The sequence below is a fragment of the Nematostella vectensis genome, chromosome 3, assembly GCF_932526225.1.
Source record: "Nematostella vectensis chromosome 3, jaNemVect1.1, whole genome shotgun sequence".
Classification (NCBI taxonomy): Eukaryota; Metazoa; Cnidaria; class Anthozoa; order Actiniaria; family Edwardsiidae; genus Nematostella; species Nematostella vectensis.
The window spans coordinates 14,776,862-14,804,807 of NC_064036.1; the positions used below are offsets into that span (position 1 = coordinate 14,776,862).

General features: G+C 42.6%; 2 protein-coding genes across 3 annotated transcripts; both read left to right on the forward strand.

Moving 5' to 3' along the window:
• Positions 1 to 1,740: 1,740 nt before the first annotated feature.
• Positions 1,741 to 8,819, forward strand: LOC116604811 (monocarboxylate transporter 10). Of its 2 annotated transcripts, none has more exons than XM_032367713.2 (5): positions 1,741 to 2,250; positions 3,092 to 3,315; positions 3,880 to 4,230; positions 7,710 to 8,079; positions 8,336 to 8,819. In XM_032367713.2, the coding sequence occupies exons 1-5, from the start codon at positions 2,094 to 2,096 to the stop codon at positions 8,524 to 8,526; spliced, it is 1,293 nt and encodes a 430-aa protein (XP_032223604.1). In that variant the 5' UTR covers positions 1,741 to 2,093; the 3' UTR covers positions 8,527 to 8,819. The 2 variants fall into 2 exon arrangements, with proteins under 2 accessions (XP_032223604.1, XP_032223605.1); XM_032367714.2 differs by having other exon boundaries at positions 3,143 to 3,315.
• A 2,482-nt stretch (positions 8,820 to 11,301) lies between these two features.
• Positions 11,302 to 25,951, forward strand: LOC116604810. The gene is made up of 12 exons (XM_048725415.1): positions 11,302 to 11,564; positions 12,965 to 13,173; positions 13,613 to 13,825; positions 18,906 to 19,060; positions 19,669 to 19,854; positions 20,316 to 20,514; positions 21,531 to 21,682; positions 22,594 to 22,695; positions 24,016 to 24,156; positions 24,487 to 24,783; positions 25,393 to 25,552; positions 25,817 to 25,951. Exons 2-12 carry the CDS (start codon positions 12,966 to 12,968, stop codon positions 25,861 to 25,863), a joined length of 1,860 nt encoding a protein of 619 aa, XP_048581372.1. The 5' UTR covers positions 11,302 to 11,564; position 12,965; the 3' UTR covers positions 25,864 to 25,951.
• The last annotated feature ends 1,995 nt before the right edge of the window (positions 25,952 to 27,946 follow it).

Genomic DNA, 27,946 nt, shown 5'->3' on the forward strand with positions numbered 1-27,946 from the left:
GTTGGTGCTTGTGTTCTTGCTAAAAGGGGGGTTGTACAAGATGATGCGCTGGCAGTTCTTGCGTTTGCTTGTGGTGTTTGGTTCGTAGTGCAGCGTGTAGTTATATCCACTTTCGTTGAGTGCTTTCTGGTATGGTGGGGCGGCTTGGTCGAAGGTTTCTTTGTCTGATGATAGTGTAGATAAGCGTTTGTTGATACTGGCAGGGATATTCTTTGTGATGGTAGGTGGGTGTTGCTCTCGCGGTGGACGTACTGTAGTGGGGCGCTCGGTTTGGTGAAAGGCTGGTAGGTGTTGCGGTTCAGGTCGAATGTGACGTCTAGGAAGTTGACTACTCGCTTGTTGGCTTCTATGGTGATTCGCAGTGCGTTGTTGTTGAAGATGCGGCATAGTTCTTTCTTGATATTTTCTGTGTTTTTAGGTGTGGCGCTTGTGATGGCTAGTCCGTCGTCGCGGTAGAGTCCTAAGTTGATGTTAGGGTCTAGGAGTTGGGAGAGGAGGAAGTTGCCTACGAGTTCGCATGTTTTAGCGCCGTCGTAGCTTCTCAGCGTAGGCATATATTCTAAGCATTTTTTTTTTTTATCTTGAAATTTGGCGAAATCTCAGGCTGGACGTTCTTATAAGAGCATTTCTAATTTACATAAATATATTTTTCTTGTCCATTTCAGCAGAAATAAGGTTGCACTAAAGTCACTAAAACACCCGCGAAATATGGCGATAAAAAAAAGGGGATCAAAAACCTCCGAATACACTCATTTTTTCAAAGAACATCTTATTTTTTACTTGAGGCTGGGCCGTCCTTTTTTTTAACAAAACAACCGCTAAACTAACGCCGCAACGGGATCATCCCGTTGCTGGGTTCGTTTAGCGGCTCTGCTGGCTACTGCTATCTGACAGTCTGAGCCTCGTGTATTCAAGTTTGTTATTGTCAACACAATTATTGTCTCTCCATTTTAGGCATTACATAAACAAAACAATATATTGCTGCTATCCGAGCGTCGGCATATTCTAAGCATTTCTTTTATCTTAAAATTTGGCGAAATCTCAGGCTGGACGTTCTTATAAGAGCGTTTCTAATAAAACAAAAAGAGTTTACATAGACGTGGTCTGCAAGCGGCGCGACAGCGACCACAGGGAGCCCCAACTCCTGTTGAATAAATCAACTGATATATAATATATAGATTTTGTATCATGACGAGTCTATATCTAAATCCCTCCCAAATCACGTCGAATCAACTCAGCGATAGCAAATATAGAGACGATAAGGATTTGATTACAAGTATATTGATTCTTTACGATATCTTTAAGCATTTCCTCATACAAACTCTGTATGGGGCTCCCTGTAACTCTACCCTCTCGACCCCCAGCGTCGCGTTTTGAGAAAAGATTATCCTTTCAAATTATCCTATAGCCCGTGGTTTGCACGTATCCCCACTGGAACACAGGCTTACCAACCTCTCAGTCAGTCTTCAGTCAATCCCGTAACTAGCTCGAATATTTTCACTATTGATCACCTCCTGTAATTGTCCTATAATTGTCTTATATCCTAGGATAAAGGTCACAATAATTCTCATTGCTTCGTGATGTGTATTTATCCAGAGTAAGCGGTATTTCAAACGTTTGAGCAGTTCAGGGATTCCGCGTTACTTGATAAGTTGACTGGAGACTGACTGAGAGGCTGGTAAGCCTGTGACTGAAAGAGAATAAACGCGACGCTGGGGGTCGAAGGGGTCGAGTTACTCGCTTACCAGGTGGTGGCGGAGGTTACACAGCACGTCGTTTGAATGTTCGCAAGCGCGTAGGGACAGAGCTCGCTGTAGGAGCGAAACCAAGGCGAATACATCCAGTTAAAGTAAAGATACGTGCTTTATTCAACACTAACAAGACATAACACTTCATTTTGAGGTCAAATTATCCTATAGCCCGTGGTTTGAGTCAGGGAGCATAGACATTGTGACGGGGATTATAGAATTCTTGATGTCACGCAATCTATCAAAAAGATCTTGCGAAAAAATCTGCTTAAACATCCATAAACACGGAATTTATCCCTGGAGGTTTATCTTAAAATTCCTTTACACTACAATTCCCCGCACCTGATGAGTGAGCTACCGTACACCAAGGATGGGCCTCGTGCTTGGTGTGTTTGCATGGCTGTCACATTCATCAATGTCATCCTTTGGGGCTCAACATATACATATGGTGTGATCTTCCCTGTTCTTCTTGACGAGTTTCAGGAGGGAAAAGCCAAAACAGGTAACACAAACAAACATAATTTCCTTTTTTCTGTTTTTGCTCTGCTCGACCTGTTTTCTACCGTATGCCTGCAAGCGCCATGGGCGTCTGTAGCTGTGAAACTGAGTCACGTACACTAAAAATAGAGATCTCGTCTTCTATCGATCGATATCGAATTGTAAATGAAGTTCTTGCCGCTAACAACCGAAGCTTATTGCTTTATTTATATACGATCTGTCAGGTTCAAATTACAATTCTAACAGAAGGGCCGTCCTCCTGTGAAAATACATAAGTAAAAATGGCCTCCTGTGAAAATACATAAGCAAAGGCGCCTGTATATAAACAGATAGGTTGTTATTGTCAACACAGACAAATAGATCAAGAGCTTGGCTAAAAATAAAGTCCCGCTATGAGATATTTTTGCTTTTGAAATAAGATGTTGCTGTAATAGTACAATGCAGTGCGTTATTGTTTTAATTTTTGAAATGAAATAGCAATAATAAATATGATAATAAAACATTAATTTGTATTAACAGAGTCTGCATCAAGCGAAGTTATAAGGCATATTACGGCCTATACTTGTAGTTATTTCCGGTGTGTAATATTGTTGACGTACACAGCCATGTACATCCGCTTTTTTTACAGGTGAGGTAAATCTATATACTAGGCAACATAAAAAAATCTTTCGCTTCTGGTCGCGATCTTTTCCTTGGGAGCATGGGGACGGGTACTCTGCTGCGCAGAGCTTTCTGGGTCGAAAAAAAAAAGTTGACAAAAAGTGAGTCATTTTTTATTGAAGGATTGTCGAATACTATCGTTTTCTCATATCAAATGTAACAAATTTTGTACTTGTTATCCGCAGCATGGGTGGGGTCACTTGCGCTCTCCCTTATCATGTTCTTCTCGCCGACAGCAGCCAAGCTCAGCGCAAGATTAGGGCCCAGGCCTGTCTCTGTAATAGGGGCCCTGATCGCCGCATTGGGTCTTTTTTCCACTTCACAAGTGAACTCCATTGAGCTTATGTACCTTACGTACAGTGTCCTGTTTGGAACAGGAGCATCGTGTGTGTTGATCGCAGGAGTTGACGTAAGTTTTTTGTTTTGGCGGGTCAGCCGAGTTCAGTTTAAATGCTTTTGGCGGTAACAAAATCATTCCGACACTCTTGCGTTAACAACATTTCTGGTGAAAAATACATATTGTCAAAAGTTTATTTAATAGACGTAAGTTTTTTGTTTTGGCGGGTCGGCCGAGTTAATTTTAAATGTTTTTGGCGGTAACAAAATCATTCCGACACAACATTTCTGGTGAAAAATACATATGTCAAACGTTTCATTAAATAGACAACTATTTTCGATAAAATGGCTTCATCTGTTCAAACGACGAAAAGCATATTGCAGTTCTAATTAAAGACATTATAACAGTCTTAAAACGGATCCCTGCTCATAAATTTTGCATGGAAAGAGTATTAATTTATTATACTTATTTCCATTCTGATCTTCACGAAATTTCAACTTTTCAATTTCATAAATCCCCGAAACAAACAAAAAAAATGAAGAAAGAGTGGCCTTTATGAATCGACGAAGTAAGACAATCTGTGGAGTTTCGTTATCGAGAAAATTACATTAATCTGATAAGCAACTTTTTTTACAGATCTACCCGCAATACTTCGACAAACACTTCTCGCTCGCCGTTGGTATCGTGCAGGCCGGTATAGGAGCCTCATTCATGATGAGTCCTCTACTCGATTTTCTACTAACCTCGTTTGGCTGGAGGAAGACGTTTCTAGCGATGGGTGGAATCTCACTAATCGCCGGCATTATACCAGCTGTTTTCTTTATTCCAAACGTTCTTCAAAAAACAGAGAATGCATTACATCCAAGTGAAACAGAGGTTGTACCAAGTCAAGACTTGCAATCGGTGTGGAAAAACAAAGCGCTGGTCGTGTACAGCATGACGATTTTCGTAATGGAGTTTGGTAACCAAATAGGCATGGTTCACATGGTACGTATCACTATCGTTGGTAGAAGGGGGGAGGGGGGATTCTCAGGAAAAAAGCTACTCTTAGAAATATACCTGGAGATTAAAAAAAAACCTTCCTAAAAACTTGGAGGTCAGGGCTTGTCACCCATAGGGAAAAACGCTTGGAGGTCAGGACTTGTCACCCATAGGGAAGAAGGCTTGGAGGTCAGGGTTTTCACCCATAGGAAAGAAGGCTTGGAGGTCAGGGTTGTCACCCATAGGAAAGAAGGCTTGGAGGTCAGGGTTGTCACCCATAGGGAAGAAGGCTTGGAGGTCAGGGCTTGTCACCCGTAGGGAAGAAGGCTTGGAGGTCAGGGCTTGTCACCCATAGGAAAGAAGGCTTGGAGGTCAGGGTTGTCACCCATAGGAAAGAAGGCTTGGAGGTCAGGGTTGTCACCCATAGGGAAGAAGGCTTGGAGGTCAGGGTTGTCACCCATAGGGAAGAAGGCTTGGAGGTCAGGGTTGTCACCCATAGGGAAGAAGGCTTGGAGGTCAGGGTTGTCACCCATAGGGAAGAAGGCTTGGAGGTCAGGGTTGTCACCCATAGGGAAGAAGGCTTGGAGGTCAGGGTTGTCACAAAAAGGGAAGAAGGCTTGGAGGTCAGGGCTTGTGACCCATAGGAAAGACAGTTTGGAGGTCAGGATTGTCACCCATAGGGAAGAAAGCTTGGAGGTCAGGGTTGTCACCCATAGGGAAGAAGGCTTGGAGGTCAGGGTTGTCACCCATAGGGAAGAAGGCTTGGAGGTCAGTGTTGTCACCCATAGGGAAGAAGGCTTGGAGGTCAGGGCTTGTCAACCATAGGGAAGAAGGCTTGGAGGTCAGGGCTGTCACCCATAGGGAAGAAGGCTTAGAGGTCAGGGTTGTCACCCATAGGGAAGAAGGCTTGGAGGTCAGGGCTGTCACCCATATGGAAGAGGGCTTGGAGGTCAGGGTTGTCACCCATAGGGAAGAAGGCTTGGAGGTCAGGGTTGTCACCCATAGGGAAGAAGGCTTGGAGGTCAGGGCTTGTCACCCGTAGGGAAGAAGGCTTGGAGGTCAGGGCTGTCACCCATAGGGAAGAAGGCTTGGAGGTCAGGACTTGTCACCCATAGGGAAAAAGTCTTGGAGGTCAGGGCTGTCACCCATAGGGAAGAAGGCTTGGAGGTCAGGGTTGTCACCCATAGGGAAGAAGGCTTGGAGGTCAGGACTTGTCACCCATAGGGAAAAAGGCTTGGAGGTCAGGGCTGTCACCCATAGGGAAGAAGGCTTGGAGGTCAGGGCTGTCACCCATAGGGAAGAAGGCTTGGAGGTCAGGACTTGTCACCCATAGGGAAAAAGGCTTAGAGGTCAGGGCTGTCACCCATAGGGAAGAAGGCTTGGAGGTCAGGGTTGTCACCCATAGGGAAGAAGGCTTGGAGGTCAGGGTTGTCACCCATAGGGAAGAAGGCTTTGAGGTCAGGGTTGTCACCCATAGGGGAGAAGGCTTGGAGCTCAGGGTTGTCACCCATAGGGAAGAAGGCTTGGAGGTCAGGGCTGTCACCCATAGGGAAGAAGGCTTGGAGGTCAGGACTTGTCACCCATAGGGAAAAAGGCTTGGAGGTCAGGGCTGTCACCCATGGGAAGAAGGCTTGGAGGTCAGGACTGTCACCCATAGGGAAGAAGGCTTGGAGGTCAGGACTTGTCACCCATAGGTAAGAAGGCTTGGAGGTCAGGGCTTGTCAACAATAGGGAAAAAGGCTTGGAGGTCAGGGCTGTCACCCATGGGAAGAAGGCTTGGAGGTCAGGGCTTGTCACCCATAGGGAAGAAGGCTTGGAGGTCAGGGCTGTCACCCATAGGGAAGAAGGCTTGGAGGTCAGGGCTGTCACCCATAGGGAAGAAGGCTTGGAGGTCAGGACTGTCACCCATAGGGAAGAAGGCTTGGAGGTCAGGGCTTGTCACCCATAGGGAAGAAGGCTTGGAGGTCAGGGCTGTCACCCATAGGGAAGAAGGCTTGGAGGTCAGGGCTGTCACCCATAGGGAAGAAGGCTTGGAGGTCAGGGTTGTCACCCATAGGGAAGAAGGCTTGGAGGTCAGGGTTGTCACCCATAGGGAAGAAGGCTTGGAGTTCAGGGTTGCCACCCATAGGGAAGAAGGCTTGGAGGTCAGGGCTGTCACCAATAGGGAAGAAGGCTTGGAGGTCAGGACTTGTCACCCATAGGGAAGAAGGCTTGGAGGTCAGGGTTGTCACCCATAGGGAAGAAGGCTTGGAGGTCAGGGCTGTCACCCATAGGGAAGAAGGCTTGGAGGTCATGACTGTCACCCATAGGGAAGAAGGCTTGGAGGTCAGGGCTTGTCACCCATAGGGAAGAAGGCTTGGAGGTCAGGGCTGTCACCCATAGGGAAGAAGGCTTGGAGGTCAGGGCTGTCACCCATAGGGAAGAAGGCTTGGAGGTCAGGACTGTCACCCATAGGGAAGAAGGCTTGGAGGTCAGGACTTGTCACCCATAGGGAAGAAGGCTTGGAGGTCAGTGCTGTCACCCATAGGGAAGAAGGCTTGGAGGTCAGGGCTGTCACCCATAGGGAAGAAGGCTTGGAGGTCAGGCTTGTCACCCATAGGGAAGAAGGCTTGGAGGTCAGGGCTTGTCAACAATAGGGAAAAAGGCTTGGAGGTCAGGGCTGTCACCCATAGGGAAGAAGGCTTGGAGGTCAGGGCTTGTCACCCATAGGGAAGAAGGCTTGGAGGTCAGGGCTGTCACCCATAGGGAAGAAGGCTTGGAGGTCAGGGCTGTCACCCATAGGGAAGAAGGCTTGGAGGTCAGGGCTGTCACCAATAGGGAAGAAGGCTTGGAGGTCAGGACTTGTCACCCATAGGGAAGAAGGCTTGGAGGTCAGGGTTGTCACCCATAGGGAAGAAGGCTTGGAGGTCAGGGCTGTCACCCATAGGGAAGAAGGCTTGGAGGTCAGGACTGTCACCCATAGGGAAGAAGGCTTGGAGGTCAGGGCTTGTCACCCATAGGGAAGAAGGCTTGGAGGTCAGGGCTGTCACCCATAGGAAAGAAGGCTTGGAGGTCAGGGCTGTCACCCATAGGGAAGAAGGCTTGGAGGTCAGGACTGTCACCCATAGGGAAGAAGGCTTGGAGGTCAGGGCTGTCACCCATAGGGAAGAAGGCTTGGAGGTCAGGGTTGTCACCCATAGGGAAGAAGGCTTGGATGTCAGGATTGTCACCCATAGGGTAGAAGGCTTGGAGGTCAGGGCTTGTCACCCATAGGGAAGAAGGCTTGGAGGTCAGGGTTGTCACCCATATGGAAGAAGGCTTGGAGGTCAGGGTTGTCACCCATAGGGAAGAAGGCTTGGAGGTCAGTGCTTGTCTAAGAAATATACCTTGAGATAAAATAACTCCCTAGAAATACCTCGTTGTATAGAAAAACACCCTTCATGTAGTCAAATTGGCAACTGCATCCCAACAACAGTAATTTAAACTGTAGTTTAATTTTGTTCCAGGGCCGGTATATCCAAGAGAGAGGACAGGGTTCTGACCAAGCCGCGTTTTTGTATCTAGCGTATGGTATCGCCACCACTATAGGCCGACTTGTTGCAGGCAAGATCTTAGACGTGCCTTTTTTAAATCCTGTCTATGTATTCGCGGTGTTTGCCACGCTTGTGGGTGCGACCACAAGTGCGTGTACACTGGGTAGAGGGTTCGCTTGGTTTATGTCATATTTCGTCATCAATGGCTTTTCTAACGGCTGTGCTGTGGGCACCATCGTTCTCCTGACGATGACAAGTGTAGAGCCGTCCCAGACCGCGGAGGGAATGGGGATGTGGTTAATGGTTGATGCCTTTGCCTTCGCCTCTGGACCCGCGTTTGGAGGTAACGCTTGACAGACAGACACACAGACAGACAGACAGACAGACAGACAGACAGACAGACAGACAGACAGACAGACAGACAGAGGGCCCTCCAGGTACAGACACGAACACCCATTCACGCAGACAGACACACCTATTCACACAGACAGACAGACAGACACGGACGGACGGACGGACGGACATATCGATGCAATTGTGCAAGTGATCAAATTTGCTGGTGGAAATTCCCATTTTGATGTTCTTTTTTTAATTGACAGGATATCTAGCTGATTTGTTGGGCTCCTATGTGGTTGTGTTCTACATGGCTGGAGGAATCACAATCACGAGTGCCTTTGTCATGCTTATGGTCAAGTGCTTTGGGCTGGAGAAACAACGTATGGTGACAAACACTCAACGCCGGCAGATAGTAGAACTTATGATAACGTACGAGAAAGAAACTGTAGTGTAAATAGGCGGACAAATCTATTTTATTTGTATGACAAAGGACCCAGCAGACGCCGTGCGTGGCCTCTGTCCTATTTCGAATTCTTGGACAATCAAATCCTGCACATAGTTTTAGTACTCGCATGCGTAACCTCCATATCTCATGAACGTGGAAAATTGAAACTAAAGAGCAATAGAATAAAGGTCAACGTAACAAGAGTGTAGAGAAAGTAGATGAGTGGCCTAAGGCACAAGTTGTGGCACCGTATATTCCACCGTTGACCGGTGTCGTGTCTGTAGGTATAGGTATGAAATTTATATTGATGTTTGATGTTTGTCTAGAGGGATGCTAAGGCAAAGTCAGGAACTTACCACATGAAAACAAAAAAACCTTAAATCCTCCCCCAAAAATACTAAGGTTAGAACTTCCCACCCAAAAAGTTCTAATAACCCAAGCCCTGAATTGCCACGGTAGCCTATCTATCAAGTATTGACGCATGGAAAGGCGTGGTCTAGCACTCTCATGCAAAGACACCTGTAAATCGGCAAATATTTGTAAGTATATCATTGCTGCCACCCGACCACCTTCCAAGACAAAGAGCAGCAAATTAATTGCATTTTACGGGAGATGCCAAATTTGTACCTAAAGAATTATAGCGGGTTGATGTTTTTTTTTTAGAATTCGCCAACTAGAGGTCTATCAGAAATCCTGCATTCTGATTGGCTGATCTACCTATGGTCTTTTATACCAGAAAATGGTATTTTCTTATATTTAAATATTCCCAAAAAAAGAATTTGTAAGTATGATATTTTAAGATGAAATTGAAAAACAACATCATTCTTATTTTGACAACAAAACTAATTAATTTGGATATCAGTTGAAGAGGTACTATATTATCCTACGCAGTCATTCTGTAACGCTATTCGGATCAGTTACTGGAGTCAAGTGCATGGCGTGACAACGGTCAGAACGACATGCATAAGAGACTACTGACACCCTGAAATAACTAAAACACTAAGAATACCAGGAAGCGCCTGGTGAGCGTACTCACAAGGCGCTTAAACTTAATGACTTGTAATCAGAAAAGAAAAACAGTTACTGTGACGATCTTTATTCAGCTGTGAAGGTCTCTGAAAAGAGACTAAGATTCCTCGGTACCAGACCCGCAAAACGGAAAAGTTTTCTTCATATGGCTAAGTTTGAAACTACAAAATCTCTGCATACAGAGTATCGAGTTGGAAAGTCTAGCCAATATGCCTTTTTTCTCATAACTTCAACTTTTCCCTTTTTGTAGTATTACAAGGTTGAACCGACCGAATTTGCAGGCAAGTGTGGCATAAGAGATAATAAGATATTTGAGACGAAGAATGGTAATTTTTTGCACATTATTTTTCTTGTGGGTAATAACTTTGGCAATTTTTTTTTTTCTTATTTCCTCTGCAGTTAATTTCCACTTTAAAGTGAGAGAGGAGGGGGATTTATTCTGTGGTTGTTATGTTATCTATCGGTGATGTCGCTATGGTTTTGATGTCGTGGTTGTTGCTTTTGTTATCGTTATTGTCGTCGTTATCATGAACTAAGGGAGAGCCAGACAAATGGAAAACTTCATCACAAGTAGATTGGTAGGCTTGTCGTGGCCAACGGGAACTACTGGGACAGGCCCTTTAAGTACATGCCATACCACAGAATTGGCAAGTCTTTGGACAAGTCATCTTCATGGCGTCAGGGTCGGTAAAGCACATGCTGACATTGATAGGGCATCCATGTCTTGTCAGTAATGGAAAGCGGGGGCTTAACTTGAAGGGGGCTTAAATGAGCCCCTGTGTGGTGCTCATTTTACGCCCCCCATACCCCGCCCCCGCCCTCTCCTGATAATTATTGCACAGTCCCGTGTACTTTTAATGCCTTGGTCTCTTCCTGTTTATGCTTTTCATGGTTTAGTTTCTCGAGTCGTGATTTTCATTGCTTCGTATTGTTTATAGGAAAGGCTCTAAATAACTGAAACAAAAACCATAAGGATGCAAGACTTTAAAGTTCTGAAAAAGAGTTCAATTCCATGGATTGCTTCAAACTTGTCTAACATGTTTATATTTTGGGTAATCAAGTATATTATTTTTGCAAGTACTGGAGGAAATCCCATTGCTCTGTGATGCTTCGGAACTCCCCCCGCATTGGATTTCCTTTTAGCATCATACCTTGTTTGAAACTACCACCACAAAAAATCCATTATGCCATCATGCTCTCAGCATCTTTAATGTGTTCATCTTTGATATTTTGTCAGTAAATATTTTAAGCTATAAGAAAATAATAAGATGGAAAATACATTTGCATTCACGAGTTGGCAATTAGATCTTATGATTCTGGTATCACACCTCCCCCCCCCCCCCCCTTCCCCCCACTTCTCCTCCCTGGGTACATGCCTGAAATGTTCCACTTGGACCGGAGTTCATGATTCAGTCCATTTCATAGCTTTAGCTAAACCATTATATTAACAAAACTGACACATCCTGTTAGCGCTCCCTCACCGCTTTTTGCCCTCGGTCGGATAACATCAAACGTGCGCTCCGTCGTTTAATAAATCAAAAGAAAAAGAATTGGATTTTTACCGACTTCTCATACCTGTTTAACGCCCAATTCACCGTAGAAAAACCGGTGATGTCGGAACGAGCGACCAATAAAAATGTGAGAATAGCGTAAAGATTTGCCGCGTGGTACTTGAGAAACCGAGCATGTGATCATCAGGTCAATCTTTTCTTTTCTTTTTTCAATGTTTTCTGTTGTCGCTCGGTCATTGCTATGCGACCTCAAAAAGCTAGCTTCGATCTCTTTCCGGAAAACTCTCGCTTCTGTAACACCCGAGGTGTAATTCTGTCCTCCGCCGTCGTAAATCCGTCTGTAAAGCAATCGTAAGGTAGGGGCAAGTCTCGAGTGGTCTAACACTATCATCACATGCAAAAAGGTTACGTGTTTGGGGGCACCTGTAAATCCGCAAATATTTGAACGTATACAAAGACTGTCTGGCAACCGACCACACTCCCAAGACAAAGAAGAGCTGTAAAGAGGTAAGGTTAGGAGCTCTCGGTTAGAAGAGGTTCGCTTCAATTTGTTTTACCTTTTTTTATTGACAAAAGCAGATTCAGTTTGATTTAAGGACGGACCATTTGATATTTGACAGGGGAAGTTGCTGATTCTCTTTTTTTCGTTTTTTTTTCTTTGAAAAAAAAACGAGCAAGCAAAGACTGGAATGAAAAATCGCCAAATACTTCGGAGAAAAAATGTAAAAATACACAAAAATGTAGTTTTTTTTTTAATCAAACCTTGTCAAAAGTTCCAAGAAATGTCCTAATTTTGTCATTTAAAGTCAGGTTTTTTCATTTTTTTCAGAAAATGAGCGAAATTCTTCCCTAGCTTTTCCTTGATTTCTATCGCTACCAAAAGGCACGATTTTTCTACCCGACATTTAGAAACCTAAAATTACTGGTCATAAGTTTTTCCTTTGCGTTTACAAAGAAAACAAGAAAAAAAAAAGTTAAGGTCCACTTTCGGTAATTCGTCACCCCTATCTGTAACCCAATACTTTTGTATGCTCGCGAAGATTGGGGAGTTGAGAAGGTACAGAAAGGGTGCGACCCCGTTAAGCCAGCATGTGCTGTTTTTTATCTTTTGCTTGGCGCAACAACCCTGGGAAACTGGGGAACATCAAGAAAAACAACGAGCTCATTTTGCCGATAAGGTTTGAGAGATTTGTAGAACAGAGCGGTCCCTAGTGAGACTGCAAAAAGGTTCTCAACGTATGGGTCAATTCTGTGTTTAAAGGGAAAGGTGACATTATTAGCCATTTGCGCGAAATTTTGATAAATCTGAATACAAAACAAACATTTTGATGGACATGACGGAAAAATCTGGAAAACGCGCAATTCCAGATAGAGAGAGAAGACACAATTTCTCACAATGGCTATACTGTATTACGGACTGATTTTTAAAACACAAATAACGTGAGGCCTAAGTGCACATAACCAGATTTTGGCTTTTTAAGATTTTTCCTTGATCATCCTTGCTCTATGTATGAGCTCAGGGACGAAAAGCTCAAATTTCAATGACACTTTACAAAAAGTCGCATCAATTTAAAAAAAGTAGCACTTGATATTTTGATTACTATAAGTTACCAAGTACTCAGAGAAATTTTCCGCCTTAATGAAATGGGCTTATTTGAAGCGTCATGTCATGTTTTTTTCCGTCATGTCATTTTGATGTCAATTTAAGTAAGCCCCCCCCCCTCATATCCGAAAAAGTTAAGGTTGACCCCCCTGTCTGACCAAAAAAAATTAACATAGTGCCCCCTCTCTGGTTTACAGAACCCCCCCCCCCCCCCCTCTTGATAATTATTGATCGGAAATGTTATTTAACCAGCCGTCCCTTCACATATTATGTTTAAATGTTTTTAATGTTTTTTAATACCAAGAATGGCGCGAGCGTCGTCCCGAAGAGCGTTGTTTCTCTGTTTATTGGTTCTGCTGCAAGAGTTTGGTCCCGCACACTTTGCCAAACTCGCGCCGAATGGCTTCCTCAGCGACCGGGAATTCTTGGAGAGCGAGGATATGGCTAATGACCAAGAAACTGGAAGCAACCTTGTGCCACAATCCCCAATAATTCAGTCGTCTGCAAAGAAAAGTAAGAAGAAGTTATCGTAACATTACTTATTGGCACTTCTACATCTTAATCAGTTGAATTTATCTATAATTTCATTTTAAACTGACCTCTTGTCTTCCGCAAATTGCATTGAAAGTTGAAAGTCCCGAAAGACAAAAATAAAGCACGGATGTAAGGGCGGAAGCTGCCCTGTTCACGAAGGGCATACATGAAAGTAAAAAGGGTGCATCGGATCTCCCCCTGGCGATACAATATTTTCAGCTAAAGGCCCTGCTAATCGTTTTGCAAAAGATAGGCGACTAGCACTAGGAATTCACGTGACTTTTTGAGTAGCACTTATGTTCCGGCTCTTTGCCGCATAATAACAACCAATAGAGAGCTCCTTATTAAACGTTTACGAATAAAAAGTTTTTATATCAGAAATTGCTCATATTCCCTAAGCAAAACACCACTTTATCAGGCTGGATCAAGAGAGCCTATACAGTCGTGAAGAACGGAGCGAAGTTTTCCAATACCGCTGCTTCTCTTGGTAGCACGGCGTTCGCTATCTATCAAGCCATAGAAGGCTGTTGTGGTCGTTTGCCAGAAGCCTGCGAATATCGCAACGAGTTTACTAACCTGAAAACTCAAGTTGAAGAGAAAAGCGCCCTGGCAGACAACTTACAGCTGGAAGGTATGGCTTTCCACATCTAGAAAAGATGGACATGAATTTAATCAGAAAAGAGACGTGCTGGCGTCAAAAGGACCGCAATTCAGGAAAACTGAAAATTTGTTTGTTTTCAGTGTTTAGGTTTAGAAATTGCCTCGACCACGCCCAAAGTGCTATTTCATAAGGTTTCTATGTTTTATGTGTGTTCCCTGTATCACCGCTTAATGTAACAACTGCCGCTTAATGTAACACTAACGCTTAGTGTAACAAAAATCGCCGCTTAATGTAACACTAACGCTTAATGTAACAAAAATCGCCGCTTAATGTAACAACAAATCAACGCTTAATGTAATAAAACAGTTAACGCTTAATGTAACGAATTTTCAACGCTTAATGTAATAACGGACTTAACGCTTAATGTAAGAACACTCGACGCTTAATGTAATAACCATAAATTTAACTAAGGACGAAAATATTCATATCTCCGGATAGAAACATCGTCGGACAACCACACTTGGAGAATGTAATGTAGGCGTCAAGGGGGGTGCATAAATAGTCATGTGAGGTGTGACGTCATCGCTTAATGTAATACCCACGAATTTGGATAGATTACGAAAGAACAATTCGCAAGACAAACCAAACATATTAGGGTATAAGTCGTCTAAGCGTCAAGGGGGTATAACGGGGGGAGGCATTTAGCGCTGCATCATGACGTCATCAATGACGTCATCACAAATACAAATATCAATATCTTGAGCTACGAGAGTTGCGGCACGACCAAGCTTAGGCCAAGATGTCTTGAGGTCAAGGGGGGGGGTCCACAAAATGGACACGTGACGTGACGTCATTAATGACGTCATCATAACTAGGAAAAATCATATCTTGAGCTACGAGAGTTGTGACACGACCAAACTTAAGCCAAGTTGTCTTGAGGTCATGGGACATCCAACAAAATAGACACGTGACATTACGTCATTGATAACGTCATCATAACTAGGAAAAGTCATATCTTGAGCTACGAGACACGACCAAATTATGGAAAAGTGGTCTTGAGGTCAAAATCTGTCGTCCCTTAGGGCCCTTTAGAATATCTATTTACTGGCAAACTTCCTGTTAAACCTTGTAAGATTCCCTCTTAAATTGAGAATGAATAACGTGATTGAGGTGTCCTAGAAGGCCTTTTCTTTTGATCATCTCTATAACTAACGCTAGACAGACGGGGTATTACATTCTAAGAGCACTTTGGAGTTTTGAAATGTTAAAATGTGTGACTTTACTCGTACAGGCACACAGAGTTGATCGTTGATTGACAAGTTCTCCACCACACCAGCTATACACACGGAGTTGATCGTTGATTGACAAGTTCTCCACCACACCAGCTATACACACGGAGTTGATCGTTGATTGACAAGTTTTTAACCACACCAGCTATACACACGGAGTTGATCGTTGATTGACAAGTTCTCCACCACACCAGCTATACACACAGAGTTGATCGTTGATTGACAAGTTTTTAACCACACCAGCTATACACACGGAGTTGATCGTTGATTGACAAGTTTTTAACCACACCAGCTATACACACAGAGTTGATCGTTGATTGACAAGTTCTCCACCACACCAGCTATACACACAGAGTTGATCGTTGATTGACAAGTTTTTAACCACACCAGCTATACACACGGAGTTGATCGTTGATTGACAAGTTTTTAACCACACCAGCTATACACACGGAGTTGATCGTTGATTGACAAGTTTTCAACCACACCAGCTATACACACGGAGTTGATCGTTGATTGACAAGTTTTCACCACACCAGCTATACACACAGAGTTGATCGTTGATTGACAAGTTCTCCACCACACCAGCTATACACACAGAGTTGATCGTTGATTGACAAGTTTTCAACCACACCAGCTATACACACGGAGTTGATCGTTGATTGACAAGTTTTCAACCACACCAGCTATACACACGGAGTTCATCGTTGATTGACAAGTTTTTAACCACACCAGCTATACACACGGAGTTGATCGTTGATTGACAAGTTTTCAGCCACACCAGCTATATACACACGGAGTTGATCGTTGATTGACAAGTTTTTAACCACACCAGCTATACACACAGAGTTGATCGTTGATTGACAAGTTTTCAACCACACCAGCTATACACACGGAGTTGATCGTTGATTGACAAGTTTTCAACCACAGCAGCTATACACACGGAGTTGATCGTTGATTGACAAGTTTTCAACCACACCAGCTATACACACGGAGTTGATCGTTGATTGACAAGTTTTCAACCACACCAGCTATACACACAGAGTTGATCGTTGATTGACAAGTTTTTAACCACACCAGCTATACACACGGAGTTGATCGTTGATTGACAAGTTTTCAGCCACACCAGCTATATACACACGGAGTTGATCGTTGATTGACAAGTTTTCAACCACACCAGCTATACACACGGAGTTGATCGTTGATTGACAAGTTTTCAACCACACCAGCTATACACACGGAGTTGATCGTTGATTGACAAGTTTTTAACCACACCAGCTATACACACGGAGTTGATCGTTGATTGACAAGTTTTTAACCACACCAGCTATACACACGGAGTTGATCGTTGATTGACAAGTTTTTCACCACACCAGCTATACACACGGAGTTGATCGTTGATTGACAAGTTTTTCACCACACCAGCTATACACACGGAGTTGATCGTTGATTGACAAGTTTTCAACCACACCAGCTATACACACGGAGTTGATCGTTGATTGACAAGTTTTCACCACACCAGCTATACACACGGAGTTGATCGTTGATTGACAAGTTCTCCACCACACCAGCTATACACACGGAGTTGATCGTTGATTGACAAGTTTTCACCACACCAGCTATACACACGGAGTTGATCGTTGATTGACAAGTTCTCCACCACACCAGCTATACACACGGAGTTGATCGTTGATTGACAAGTTTTCAACCACACCAGCTATACACACGGAGTTGATCGTTGATTGACAAGTTTTCAACCACACCAGCTATACACACGGAGTTGATCGTTGATTGACAAGTTTTCAACCACACCAGCTATACACACGGAGTTGATCGTTGATTGACAAGTTTTCAACCACACCAGCTATACACACGAAGTTGATCGTTGATTGACAAGTTTTTCACCAAACCAGTTATACACACGGAGTTGATCGTTGATTGACAAGTTTTCAACCACACCAGCTATACACACGGAGTTGATCGTTGATTGACAAGTTTTTAACCACACCAGCTATACACACGGAGTTGATCGTTGATTGACAAGTTTTTAACCACACCAGCTATACACACGGAGTTGATCGTTGATTGACAAGTTTTCAACCACACCAGCTATACACACGGAGTTGATCGTTGATTGACAAGTTTTCAACCACACAAGCTATACACACGGAGTTGATCGTTGATTGACAAGTTTTCAACCACAGCTATACACACGGAGTTGATCGTTGATTGACAAGTTTTCAACCACACCAGCTATACACACGGGGTTGATCGTTGATTGACAAGTTATCCACCACACCAGCTAAACACACAGAGTTGATCGTTGATTGACAAGTTTTCAACCACACCAGCTATACACACAGAGTTGATCGTTGATTGACAAGTTTTCAACCACACCAGCTATACACACGGAGTTGATCGTTGATTGACAAGTTTTCAACCACACCAGCTATGCACTGTCTTGCAAAAATCGTAGATTATTAGCTGTCTTCTCGCACTAGAATTTAGTAAAGCAGTGCCAGATACAAACTTTGAAAGCTTCGTATTCGATCGATCATTCAAATCTATTTGTTTGTTATTTGAGTAAAGCCCTAGTACGAAGATCGGACAGGGAGCAAATATTCGCCATTCGGTATAATGATATAAGACCTTACATGTAGAAGTCGCACCTTGGCTTGGAAAAGTAGTCAAAAGTATTTTGTGCGGCCTTTTCCGTATCTGGTAATTTGACTGGCACAGGGACTAAACTTTGAAACCAGTGGTTGAACCGCCCCTTGTCCCCTCCTCCTCCCCCAATAAAAAAATAAATGAATAAAGGGCAAATCCTGACTATAATCAGGGATGCCTAAAATAGAGGTAAAACATATCATTTCTTTGACGGTAATGTATCCTGGCAAAAGTTAAAATAAGTGTCCGCCCCCCCCCTTCTTGAAACTTTTGCTTCGCCCCCCCCCCCTTTTTTAAACTTCTGGATCCGCCTCTGGTTCCACTCCAGTAAGCACCTGTGATAGCGCTTCCTTTGTGTAGCTTCCGTCAGTTTTCGCTAGCATAAGGAACTTATTATCCTTGTGATAGGGCCTCGCGCTCCTAATACAGCGAACTTATTGCCAAAATGGGTAGACTATGGATATTGGCTATCCCTGCGATTATTTGGCAAGTATGCACCACTGATGCTGTACGAAAACAGCAACTGCGAGCCGTCGATGACGAAACCTATAAAACACTTGTCGACCTCTGTGAAGTAAAGTTTAAGGTGCCCGTTGCAGAACGTTCGAGGGCACAGAAGTCTGCACGCGTTCGAGTGTGGTTGTCCGACGATGTTTGTATCCCGAGATATAAGTATTTTCGTTTTAATGACGTCATTGATGACGTCACACCTCAATTAACTATTTATGCAAACCCCCTTGACACCTACATTACATTTTACAAGTGTAGTTGTCCGACGATGTTTGTATCCCGAGATATAAGTATTTTCGTTTTAATGACATTATTGATGACGTCACACCTCACATGACTATTTATGCACACCCCTTGACACCTACATTACATTTTCCAAGTGTGGTTGTCCGACGATGTCCGACTCTCCTTAGTTAAATTTATGGTTATTACATTAAGCGTCGAGTGTTCTTACATTAAGCGTTTAGTTCGTTATAACATTAAGCGTTGAAAATTTGTTACATTAAGCGTTAACTGTTTTATTACATTAAGCGTTGATTTTTTGTTACATTAAGCGTTAGTGTTATATTAAGCGGCAGTTGTTACATTAAGCGGTGATACATTCCCCGTGGGCTTAATGAATAATGGGCTAAATTTATTTTTTGCAGCTAAAAATCTTCAAGTCTGGGTCGAAAAAAACATCGATAAGTACTCTGAATTGTACGACGAATTGATGGATATTAACAGAGAGCAGGATCTCTACTTGGAAAGCATGGATCCCAAAATCGAAACTACATTGAACTCCGAAGAGAAGAATATCATGGTAGGCATAGGCGTATTTACTTGTTTTTTGGACTCCGGTACTTTCGAGCGTACAAGAAATGACCCATCACTTTGTGACTGTATGTTACAAATATTTATAATGCCGCGTTTTCTAACCAGTAATGTTCACTGACTATGTTTGAGAGCGATATATCCAAGTGATTTTACAAATCTTTTGTTGGTTTCATCTACGGAAAGGTAATCGCTTTTCATAAACTGCGAAGATAGACCTTAGCTTATGCATGCCCACTCTCTCTTCACTTGGTAATATGCCTATTGTTTTTTCAAAAACTCGTTCAAATTGAAACATGTTAAGTAGCCCTCTTCGAAGCGTGTGATCGATCTGTTCTTTGGCTTTTCTTTAACATAATAACCAATGCTTCTAGTTTTCAAATTCTGAAATAGAACTTAGATATTAATAACTGGCGAGGCGCGACGCACGGCAAATGAAATCGCAGTTTGGGGGGTTTCGTACAAAATCTTTGTAGCCCTCTTAAGTCAAGCTAATGCGATGAGTGTTTTATTTGGTGTGAAATTATACAGCCCAAGCCCCCAAGTGAATATTTTGTTATTTCAAGACACCACCGTGCATCAATCTTTTTCTTACAGGATGCCATCAAGGCAAAGAACAATACCAGGGACGAACTGGACTACCTTGAAGTATCCGACATGTATGAATCAGCCATTGACAACGCCATAAATATAGGTTTCCCCCTCTTAGGTCTGTTAGTCAGCGGTGGAGTACAAGTCTACAAATTTGCCAAGAGAAATAGAGCTCAGAAGGAGGTTTTCAAGGTATGTCTACGTAAAGCTTATATCAACACTGTAGCCTACAAAGCAAGAGCTTCTATGGGCTTCAGTCAATTGTATAGGGTGAAATTTTGCCAAACTATGCATTTAACTTAGTTTCGGTTCATGTAGAAGCTACAGAACGGGAATACATTAGAACAATGAGGTAATCCAGCCAATCCTGTTAGGCCTTACGAGCGTGCTTTGACACTTATGTTAGTTTCAGGACTCCATAAAGGCTGTTTCTCACTAGGACGTAAGCGCAAACCGAAACGCAACACAAGTGAGAATCGATAAACATAAGCGCAAGAAAACCAAGCGGTTGCGTTCTCTTGCCCTTGCGCTTACGATCCAGTGAAAATCGGGAAAAAGTTTGCGTTGCGCTTGCGTCCAAGTAAGAACCAGCCTTAATATCTCAAGCCTTATAAGGTATATAATTCAATTACTTGTTTATTTTTTAAACATAGCTCGAGAGAAAGAATGCAATCCGACTCAAGACATCTCCCACCGCTCGAATTGCAAAACAGAAAACAAGCTTGATCACAAGTTTCACAACCAAGTACAGCAAGCTAAAGAACAGACTGAATACCAAGTTCGCCAGGTCGATAAGAATCGTAAGGGGTATAAGCTCAGCGTTTACGCTTGCACTAAACCTCTTTACCACAGGTAAGAATTCAAACTACTTCAAAACCTCCACCTCGGGCTGTAGCACAACATTTATTTTGCTTATAGTGCAACATATACTACAGCTTATTATTATTCTTATTTTATACGAAAATGTACTTTTTTCATGGTAAAACAAATATACTGAAACACAAAGCACACTCCACCGCCACCTCAAGCCGCGCACTATACCACAATATCTACCGCGCACTGTACCACGACAACTACCGCGCACTGCACCGCAACATCTACCGCGCACTGTACCACAACATCTACCGCGCACTGTACCACAACATCTACCGCGCACTGTACCACAACATCTACCGCGCACTGTACCACAACATCTACCGCGCACTGTACCACAACATCTACCGCGCACTGTACAACAACATCTACCGCACACTGTAACCGCAACATCAACTGCGCACTGCACCACATCTACCGCGCACTGTACCACAACATCAACCGCGCACTGTACCACGACAACTACCGCGCACTGCACCGCAACATCTACCGCGCACTGTACCACAACATCTACCGCGCACTGCACCACAACATCTACCGCGCACTGTACCACAACATCTACCGCGCATTGCACCACAACATCTACCGCGCACTGTACCACAACATCTACACACTGGATACTACACACAGCAACACCATCAGGGGCGTAGCCAATATTTTTTCTTGAAGAGCGGGGAGGGGTGGGGGGGGGGGGTAAAGTGATTTCTCAACAACATACATATATTCCAAATGAGACGGCACTCCTTAGATGTAATATGTTTATTGTAATATGTTTATTTGACTAGAAACGGGGGCTAGGCAACCCCCTGGCTACACCCCTGGTCATTAATCGGTTAGAAGAGCTATCCATTATAAGAAGGGTTTCATTCTATTTGCATGTTCTAGAAGCAAAAAACAAAAGCTTAATTGAACTTGAAAAAGCTTAACTGAACTTGATTTTAAATGTTGCGCAGATTAACTAGTAAGACTACAAATTGATGATTGGTTGATTCCAGGGATGAGCGTTTACTCCGTCATTGCTAGCCTTAAGGAATGCGAACAAAGACGAGATAATGCAAAGGAAGCGAGGGACACTACGGCAAAAGCTCTAGCGAACATTGATGAAGCCATTAAGAACATCACTACTTCAAAGGAGATCATGTACTCGGTAAAAGAATACAACAAAGCAATAGTACATCCAGCATGTGAAAGAAAGATAGTCTTTCTCCCCTTTCTGAAATGGAAGACATCCAAGGACCACAACATCTAAAGCACACTGTACCACAACACTCACCGCGCATTCCATACGACATCTACCGCGCCCTGTACCGCAACATCCACCGCGCATTCCATACGACATCTACCGCGCCCTGTACCGCAACATCCACCGCGCACTGTACCGCAACATCTACCGCGCACAGTACCACAACATCTAAAGCACACTGTACCGCAACACTCACCGCGCATTCCATACGACATCTACCGCGCCCTGTACCGCAACATCTACCGCGCCCTGTACCGCAACATCTACCGCGCACTGTACCGCAACATCCACCGCGCACTGTACCACAACATCTACCAACCATTCCGTACGACATCTACATACATCTCAAATTAAAGCCCTTATAATGTTAATGATAAGAGTGTGTTTTTGAAGTTATCACATCGTTTTCAAGTTAGTTTTTTTTTTTATCCAGGGAGCCTATATCGCCGAAACGGTTTTCAGTAGGCGATATGAGATATATACAAATAAGAATTATCTCACAATTTCTCCATACATTTTCTGTTAAATCAAACCGCCAAACAAGTACAAATCAACGACGAAAATGCCATATACATTGTTTTTTGTCCATGTATTAATGAACTCGCTTTTTATATCCACCGCCCAATAAGGACATTCCGTTTATAAAGACTCTTTTATTCTATAATTCCTGTAAAACACTGGAAACAAGCGGGTGAACCTCTGGCAGTGACCACCCCCAGTGACAGTGCTTACCAACCTCGATAAGCTACCCTCGATAAACAAAGATTAAACTGAAAACTCACTAGGTTCTCGTGTATTTATTGTCTATTCAACAGGCTTTTGAAGAAGTACGAGAGAACCTGGTCGCGGAAAACCTGATGAAGTTGTTAGGAGACATCAAGCAAGTAGTGGATAATACTGATCCAACACCTGAACTGGTAAGTACAAGAGAAATGGTGATTAAGATCGGTATAGACAGCCCTTTTTTCTGTTTTTTTTTTTATTTTTTTTTTATTGGAAGACACATTTTGTGATGAAATCTCATTCCGTGTTTTATTTGTCCTTATTACATGATTGACACCTTTTCAATTGTTCTTGCAAGTTTATTTGTCCTTATTACATGATTGACACCTTTTCAATTGTTCTTGCAAGTCCTTTAGTTCACTTAAATACCTATGAATAATTTACAATCTTAAAGAACAGGGAGGGCTTGGTGTATCAGCAGGGAAAAAGTGGGGTTTAATATGAACTCATAAAATATGAATGAGGTTAATAACTAGAATACTAATGAGGAGGAGTAGGTTAAAAACTAGATATTAACCGTGAATACTAATGAAGGACCATCATATTCAACCTACAGTAGAAATGAGCAAAAAAAAAAACTTTTTCGTCACAGATTTGATAACAAGAACGATTGAATATTAACCATGCATCGATTTATTTGTCAAGAAAGCGAAATTTGTATTTGTAACCCTCGAAATTCAACAATAAGCTCAGCAATTTTGGAAAATTATTCCACCAGCAAAGTTAGGCTATATTGTGTCTATCTGAGGCGTCTACTCACTCTTTCCGCTTGTTCATTGTCTTCGACATTACAGTTCTTGAAAATAGATATTTGGCGTAATAAAAATAAGTCGCTCTTCTTCGCTGTCAGTGAGCTCCATTCTCACAGCGTGCTCACACTGAGTTACGAAAATTTTGCAATTCAACTCCACCTTTGGGAATTGAGTCCGTGCATGGAGCAGCCCCTCTCTGTCTAAATGTTATTTGTGATTGTGTACAGTATTGATCTAATGAGCTTCTCAAATTTGAGCAATCAAACACCAACTCTTCTGGGTTTTCTTGCAGGTCAAGAATAACCTGAACCTTGTATTTTTTTCCAAAACAGTAATTATTGAGTTTTGTCTCTTTCCCCCCAGTCTAAATGGTTTTTTTTTTACTAGGAATAGATCATGTAATAAGCCAGTTCAATACCTCGGGCGTCAGTAGTTCGCCGTATAACAGCATAACACTTATACGGCGAACTACCGACGTCCGAGGTATTTAACCCTTACATATTTGGGTGCAGTTGTTTTTTTCTTTTTCTTGGGAGGCAGATACTTTCTTAATGTTTTTTTCCCTAAAGAAAGGAGATGTTCTTTTCGAATTGTAAACAAAATAAGGAAAGTAACTTCACATCCTGTGGTTGCTTGAAATGAGGGGATAGTTCTTGCAAATTTTTGTATCCTTTTGAAATCATCTTAATCGTGTTTCATCAGATTGAAGCCGCCAATGGAATCGAGAACTACAGATTAAATATGCCATCGGATATCTCCCCAAACCAGACGTATGATCACCAAATAAACTTGATCATAAGTTTAAGGCAGATCCCTTTTACTCTCAGCTGTTACACACAAAAGGTAATCCTTTCGACTCCTCCTGTCTTTCCTGTTTATTTATTTTTTCCTCTGGTCATTGCGGCCGTGAAAATTAGAGCGAAATAATCTAAAATTATTTATTCTAAGGGATAGTCAACAGCAAATATAACTCGACTAGCTTGTCAAGTCGTCTAGTCCTTTAGTCCTTTACTCTCTGTATCGCTCACAAGAAACTTTTCTCTATATAATTTATACATCATATGTAAATGAAATTTGGAATCGTTTGTCCATTTTCTTCGCTAGGGACTTTGATAGTTATAATTTTGAGTAGGTCTGATAAACTATCACTTTGTCCTATTTTTCTTACTCCAGGTGAAGATGCTTACTTCTATTCTAAATGGTTGTCGAGATGGAACAAAATCATTTGATGACCTCTACTCTGATGCTAACGAATTGCATGGAAGCGACGCAAGAGAATGCGAGAGAAAAATCGGCGCTTTCTACGTTACCAAAGAAACCTTGAAGACAGAACTTGAGAGCGTAATGAAGAAAGAAAATCTAAGCCCCGTTTGTAGGGTGAACAATCCGACGACGAAAAGCTTAGCATGCCTCAAAAAGAATAATGGTAAAACTGCAGAAGATATCGCCGCAGAAATGGGGATTGACAAGGTATCTTAAACGGATTTTATACTTCAGATTATTTTTGGTGGACAGGGTGTGGGGCATTGGGGGCATGTGCCCCCCCCCCCCCCCCAATATTTTTTTAAAAATTATAAGGAAATGACCAGTAGGGGCGTGGCTTTGCCCCCCCCCCCCAATATTTTCTTAATGTTTCTGTATTGTGCCCCAATCTTACGTGGCCTGCTATGGCTCTGGTGGATCATAGGATTTGAACATCAACAGCATTAGCTATGACGCGGGCTAGAGTATGCGGGAAGCTTCGCGAAGATGAAGAGGATACTCTGGCGCACCCCCCCCCCCCCCCCCCCCCCAGTCATTCAGTCAGTCATTCCTTATTAAGGAATCTCCAAATACTATGCTTTTTCCATATTCTACCTATGACTGCGCACCCCCCTCGGCCAATCCTAGGTACGCGCCTGTAAAGCACCGGTATCTAAGTATTCCCTTATGGTGTCTCATCTCCCCCCTACTATTTTGCACCGCCATAATGCTCAGCAAAGTTTTATAAGACATGCTAACGTTTGGTGATACATCTCACAGTTAAAACTTACCATATTCACTCTGTAGAAGTCCACTGATTTATTCATGATTCTTTAGGATGTCATCGTACCACTACTCGAAGACTGTCCGGAGGAGGGTTTGAATCCAAATCAGGTGGACCAAGTGTGTAGATTAAGGCCGTTTTTTGACAACAATGAAGTAGCGAGAATACTCGGGTTTGACCTTGCTAAAGTGGAGGAAGTGGTCTGTCCTTCAGGTGAGAATTGTTGAAACTACGCGCGATGCATTTTGGGGAGGTTGAATAAGCGCACGGTCAATGACGGTCAGGATGCGGTTTCCGTCTCCGCTTCAGGGTTCCTGTGGATGTCCCCGCAACAACAAATAAGGACTGGGTACGAGTCTGGCTAAAACTATATCCATTTCCCTGGATTTCCCTTGAACCGCTGATTGTGAAGAAAGGGAATATGGAACAAAGGATATAACTATTTTTTTCTTTATTAAGAGTTCGTTTCTCTTTCAGGCGACAAACCCAAGGGCAAGAATACCACTCCAGATACAAAAGAATGAATCCATCTAAAGTTAGAACCTGCTAGAAATTAGACGGCTGAATTGTTGAATGGAAAATGTTAAATATCAGTAAACAACTTGAAAACAGCATAAGCACTTTTCATCAAATCTAGTCAAAATTACAATACGCATATTATGCACATCTGCCCTAGTTATGTCTTTTTGTCTGACTGTTCTTAAATCTCTCATAAAGTTCTTGGCGTAAACGCAGGCGCTTTTTTGCTATTAAACGATTAAAGGCACGCTTATAGCAGTCAAGTGGTCATGAAAATAATCTATCGATTGAGGAATACGCCTAAGTGATTTTGTAAACTTAAAAAAAGAATCCAAAAAATCCGAGAAGACTTCTTAAGTTGGTAAGTCTCAAGGGCCAACTTGGAAAAAAAAGGAAATTACAAAATCAAAAAAAATTATTGCGCAATGATTTTAGCGGACTGCGGCATCTGACGAATAATTGAATGCGCTAGCAGCTCTCCCCACGGAGGAAAGAACGACGAAAGATCCCTTATGTTATTGTCGTCGCCATCATAAATCAATGGTTGTCGTTTTTCAAAATGTTCTAAAAGAGCCTAAAGCGCGCTGGAAATCTGGTACTTAGTGTGCTTTACTGTGTCATCATGTAGAAAAGGACATATTTATTTACTCTCGACATCTTTAATACTTTGTTCTGTATAAATTTTAAGCACATATTTTTGCTAACAGCGCCTTTGCTTCGGGGTGTCGTACACCCCAATAAAAAATCCTGGGTACAGGCCCAGGCGCGTACACAGGGAGGTGCAGGATGCGCGCACCCCTGGCGGCCAAAAAGTGGGTCATTTCTTATAAAGGAATCTTTAAATACTATACTTTTTCCATATGTTACCTATGACTGCGCACCTCTAACCCCCCCCCCCCCCCCCCCCCGGCCAATCATGGGTACGCGCCTGAGGCCTGAAATGTTTTAATGTTCTTGGACCGGAGTTCATGATGCAGTCCATTTATTAAAGCTATAGCTGCAACAAAACTCTTGTGCTACATCCTGTTAGTGAGCGCTCACCACTTACCATTGGCCTAAGTACGAACGACAATCCCTTGCTAATAGGGGGTACCGGGAATGGTTTCCATATTCAAATGATCTGGCAAAGAGAAGCTGCAATTCAACGATTTTTCTTAGTGAGAGAAAGCACTCGCAAACGCGCCATTGTGGAGCTCTCCACAGAGACCCAAAAAGTATTTCTAACTCACAGCCAAAAGCACCATTGACGTCCAGAACTACGTGGTTTTCAAACAAATCCCAGTTAATGTTCAGCCGAAAAATGGAGTAAAATCTATGCTCGCGTTTCCAAGCGAAATTGATGTAGTGCTTGTACCGAAAATTCCAGCTATCAAAACGATACGCTATAAAGTTAAATTATTGGGCTACACAACAAGAGGATGAAGAAAAAAAATCTACTGTCTTTTTATGGATTAAGAAGCCTTAGTTTCTATTCCATAATATACTTAGAGCCAGAAATGTACAAAAAATCTTTAGAATAATTTAGTCTCTTTCAAAGCTTCAATATCTTACCGACATGCTCTGCCAAAATTAGAGAGATCGGAGGCCGTCTTGGGGTAAAAAAGCTTCGTCAAAAAAAGTTGTCCGCGACGCAAGTTTAATACCCGTGATCCACCTTAATTGTTTTCATTATTCATAACATTTATTTTATTTATGTGCAAAATAAACAATAAGATCTACTGTATAAGACAAAATATATTTAAGTAAGTCAAATGGATAGGCTATACAATATCAAACACAACAGAATCCTCTAGTTCTTATTGCAAATTATTCATTAAAATGTTTCATCGAAAATATGACATTCAAAAAGAGAATCTATCTTAAAAAGAAATCAAAAACAATAAACAAATAAAGGAAGGCATGTGTTATTATTAGCAACAAAAAGGCTTACACTGCATTGCGCAATTTTGAAGACTTGTCGAAGAAAAAAAGGTTCCACTTTATGACTTGACTACCACAGGTATCCCAGTAAAAAATGATTCTAGACCACTTTCAACTTCCATTTGTTGTTAGATTTAGTTCTGATATACTGTCGGTCCATGTTTTCTT

Excerpts from the sequence above, each read along its gene's own strand:
- LOC116604811 (XM_032367713.2), top strand. The coding sequence starts at position 2,094 with ATGAGTGAGCTACCGTACACCAAGGATGGGCCTCGTGCTTGGTGTGTT. Across the intron at positions 2,251-3,091 it reads GGAGGGAAAAGCCAAAACAG|CATGGGTGGGGTCACTTGCG; the intron begins GTAACACAAACA and ends TGTTATCCGCAG. Across the intron at positions 8,080-8,335 it reads CTCTGGACCCGCGTTTGGAG|GATATCTAGCTGATTTGTTG; the intron begins GTAACGCTTGAC and ends TTTAATTGACAG.
- LOC116604810 (XM_048725415.1), top strand. The coding sequence starts at position 12,966 with ATGGCGCGAGCGTCGTCCCGAAGAGCGTTGTTTCTCTGTTTATTGGTT. Across the intron at positions 19,061-19,668 it reads CCGAAGAGAAGAATATCATG|GATGCCATCAAGGCAAAGAA; the intron begins GTAGGCATAGGC and ends TTTTTCTTACAG. Across the intron at positions 25,553-25,816 it reads GGAAGTGGTCTGTCCTTCAG|GCGACAAACCCAAGGGCAAG; the intron begins GTGAGAATTGTT and ends TTTCTCTTTCAG.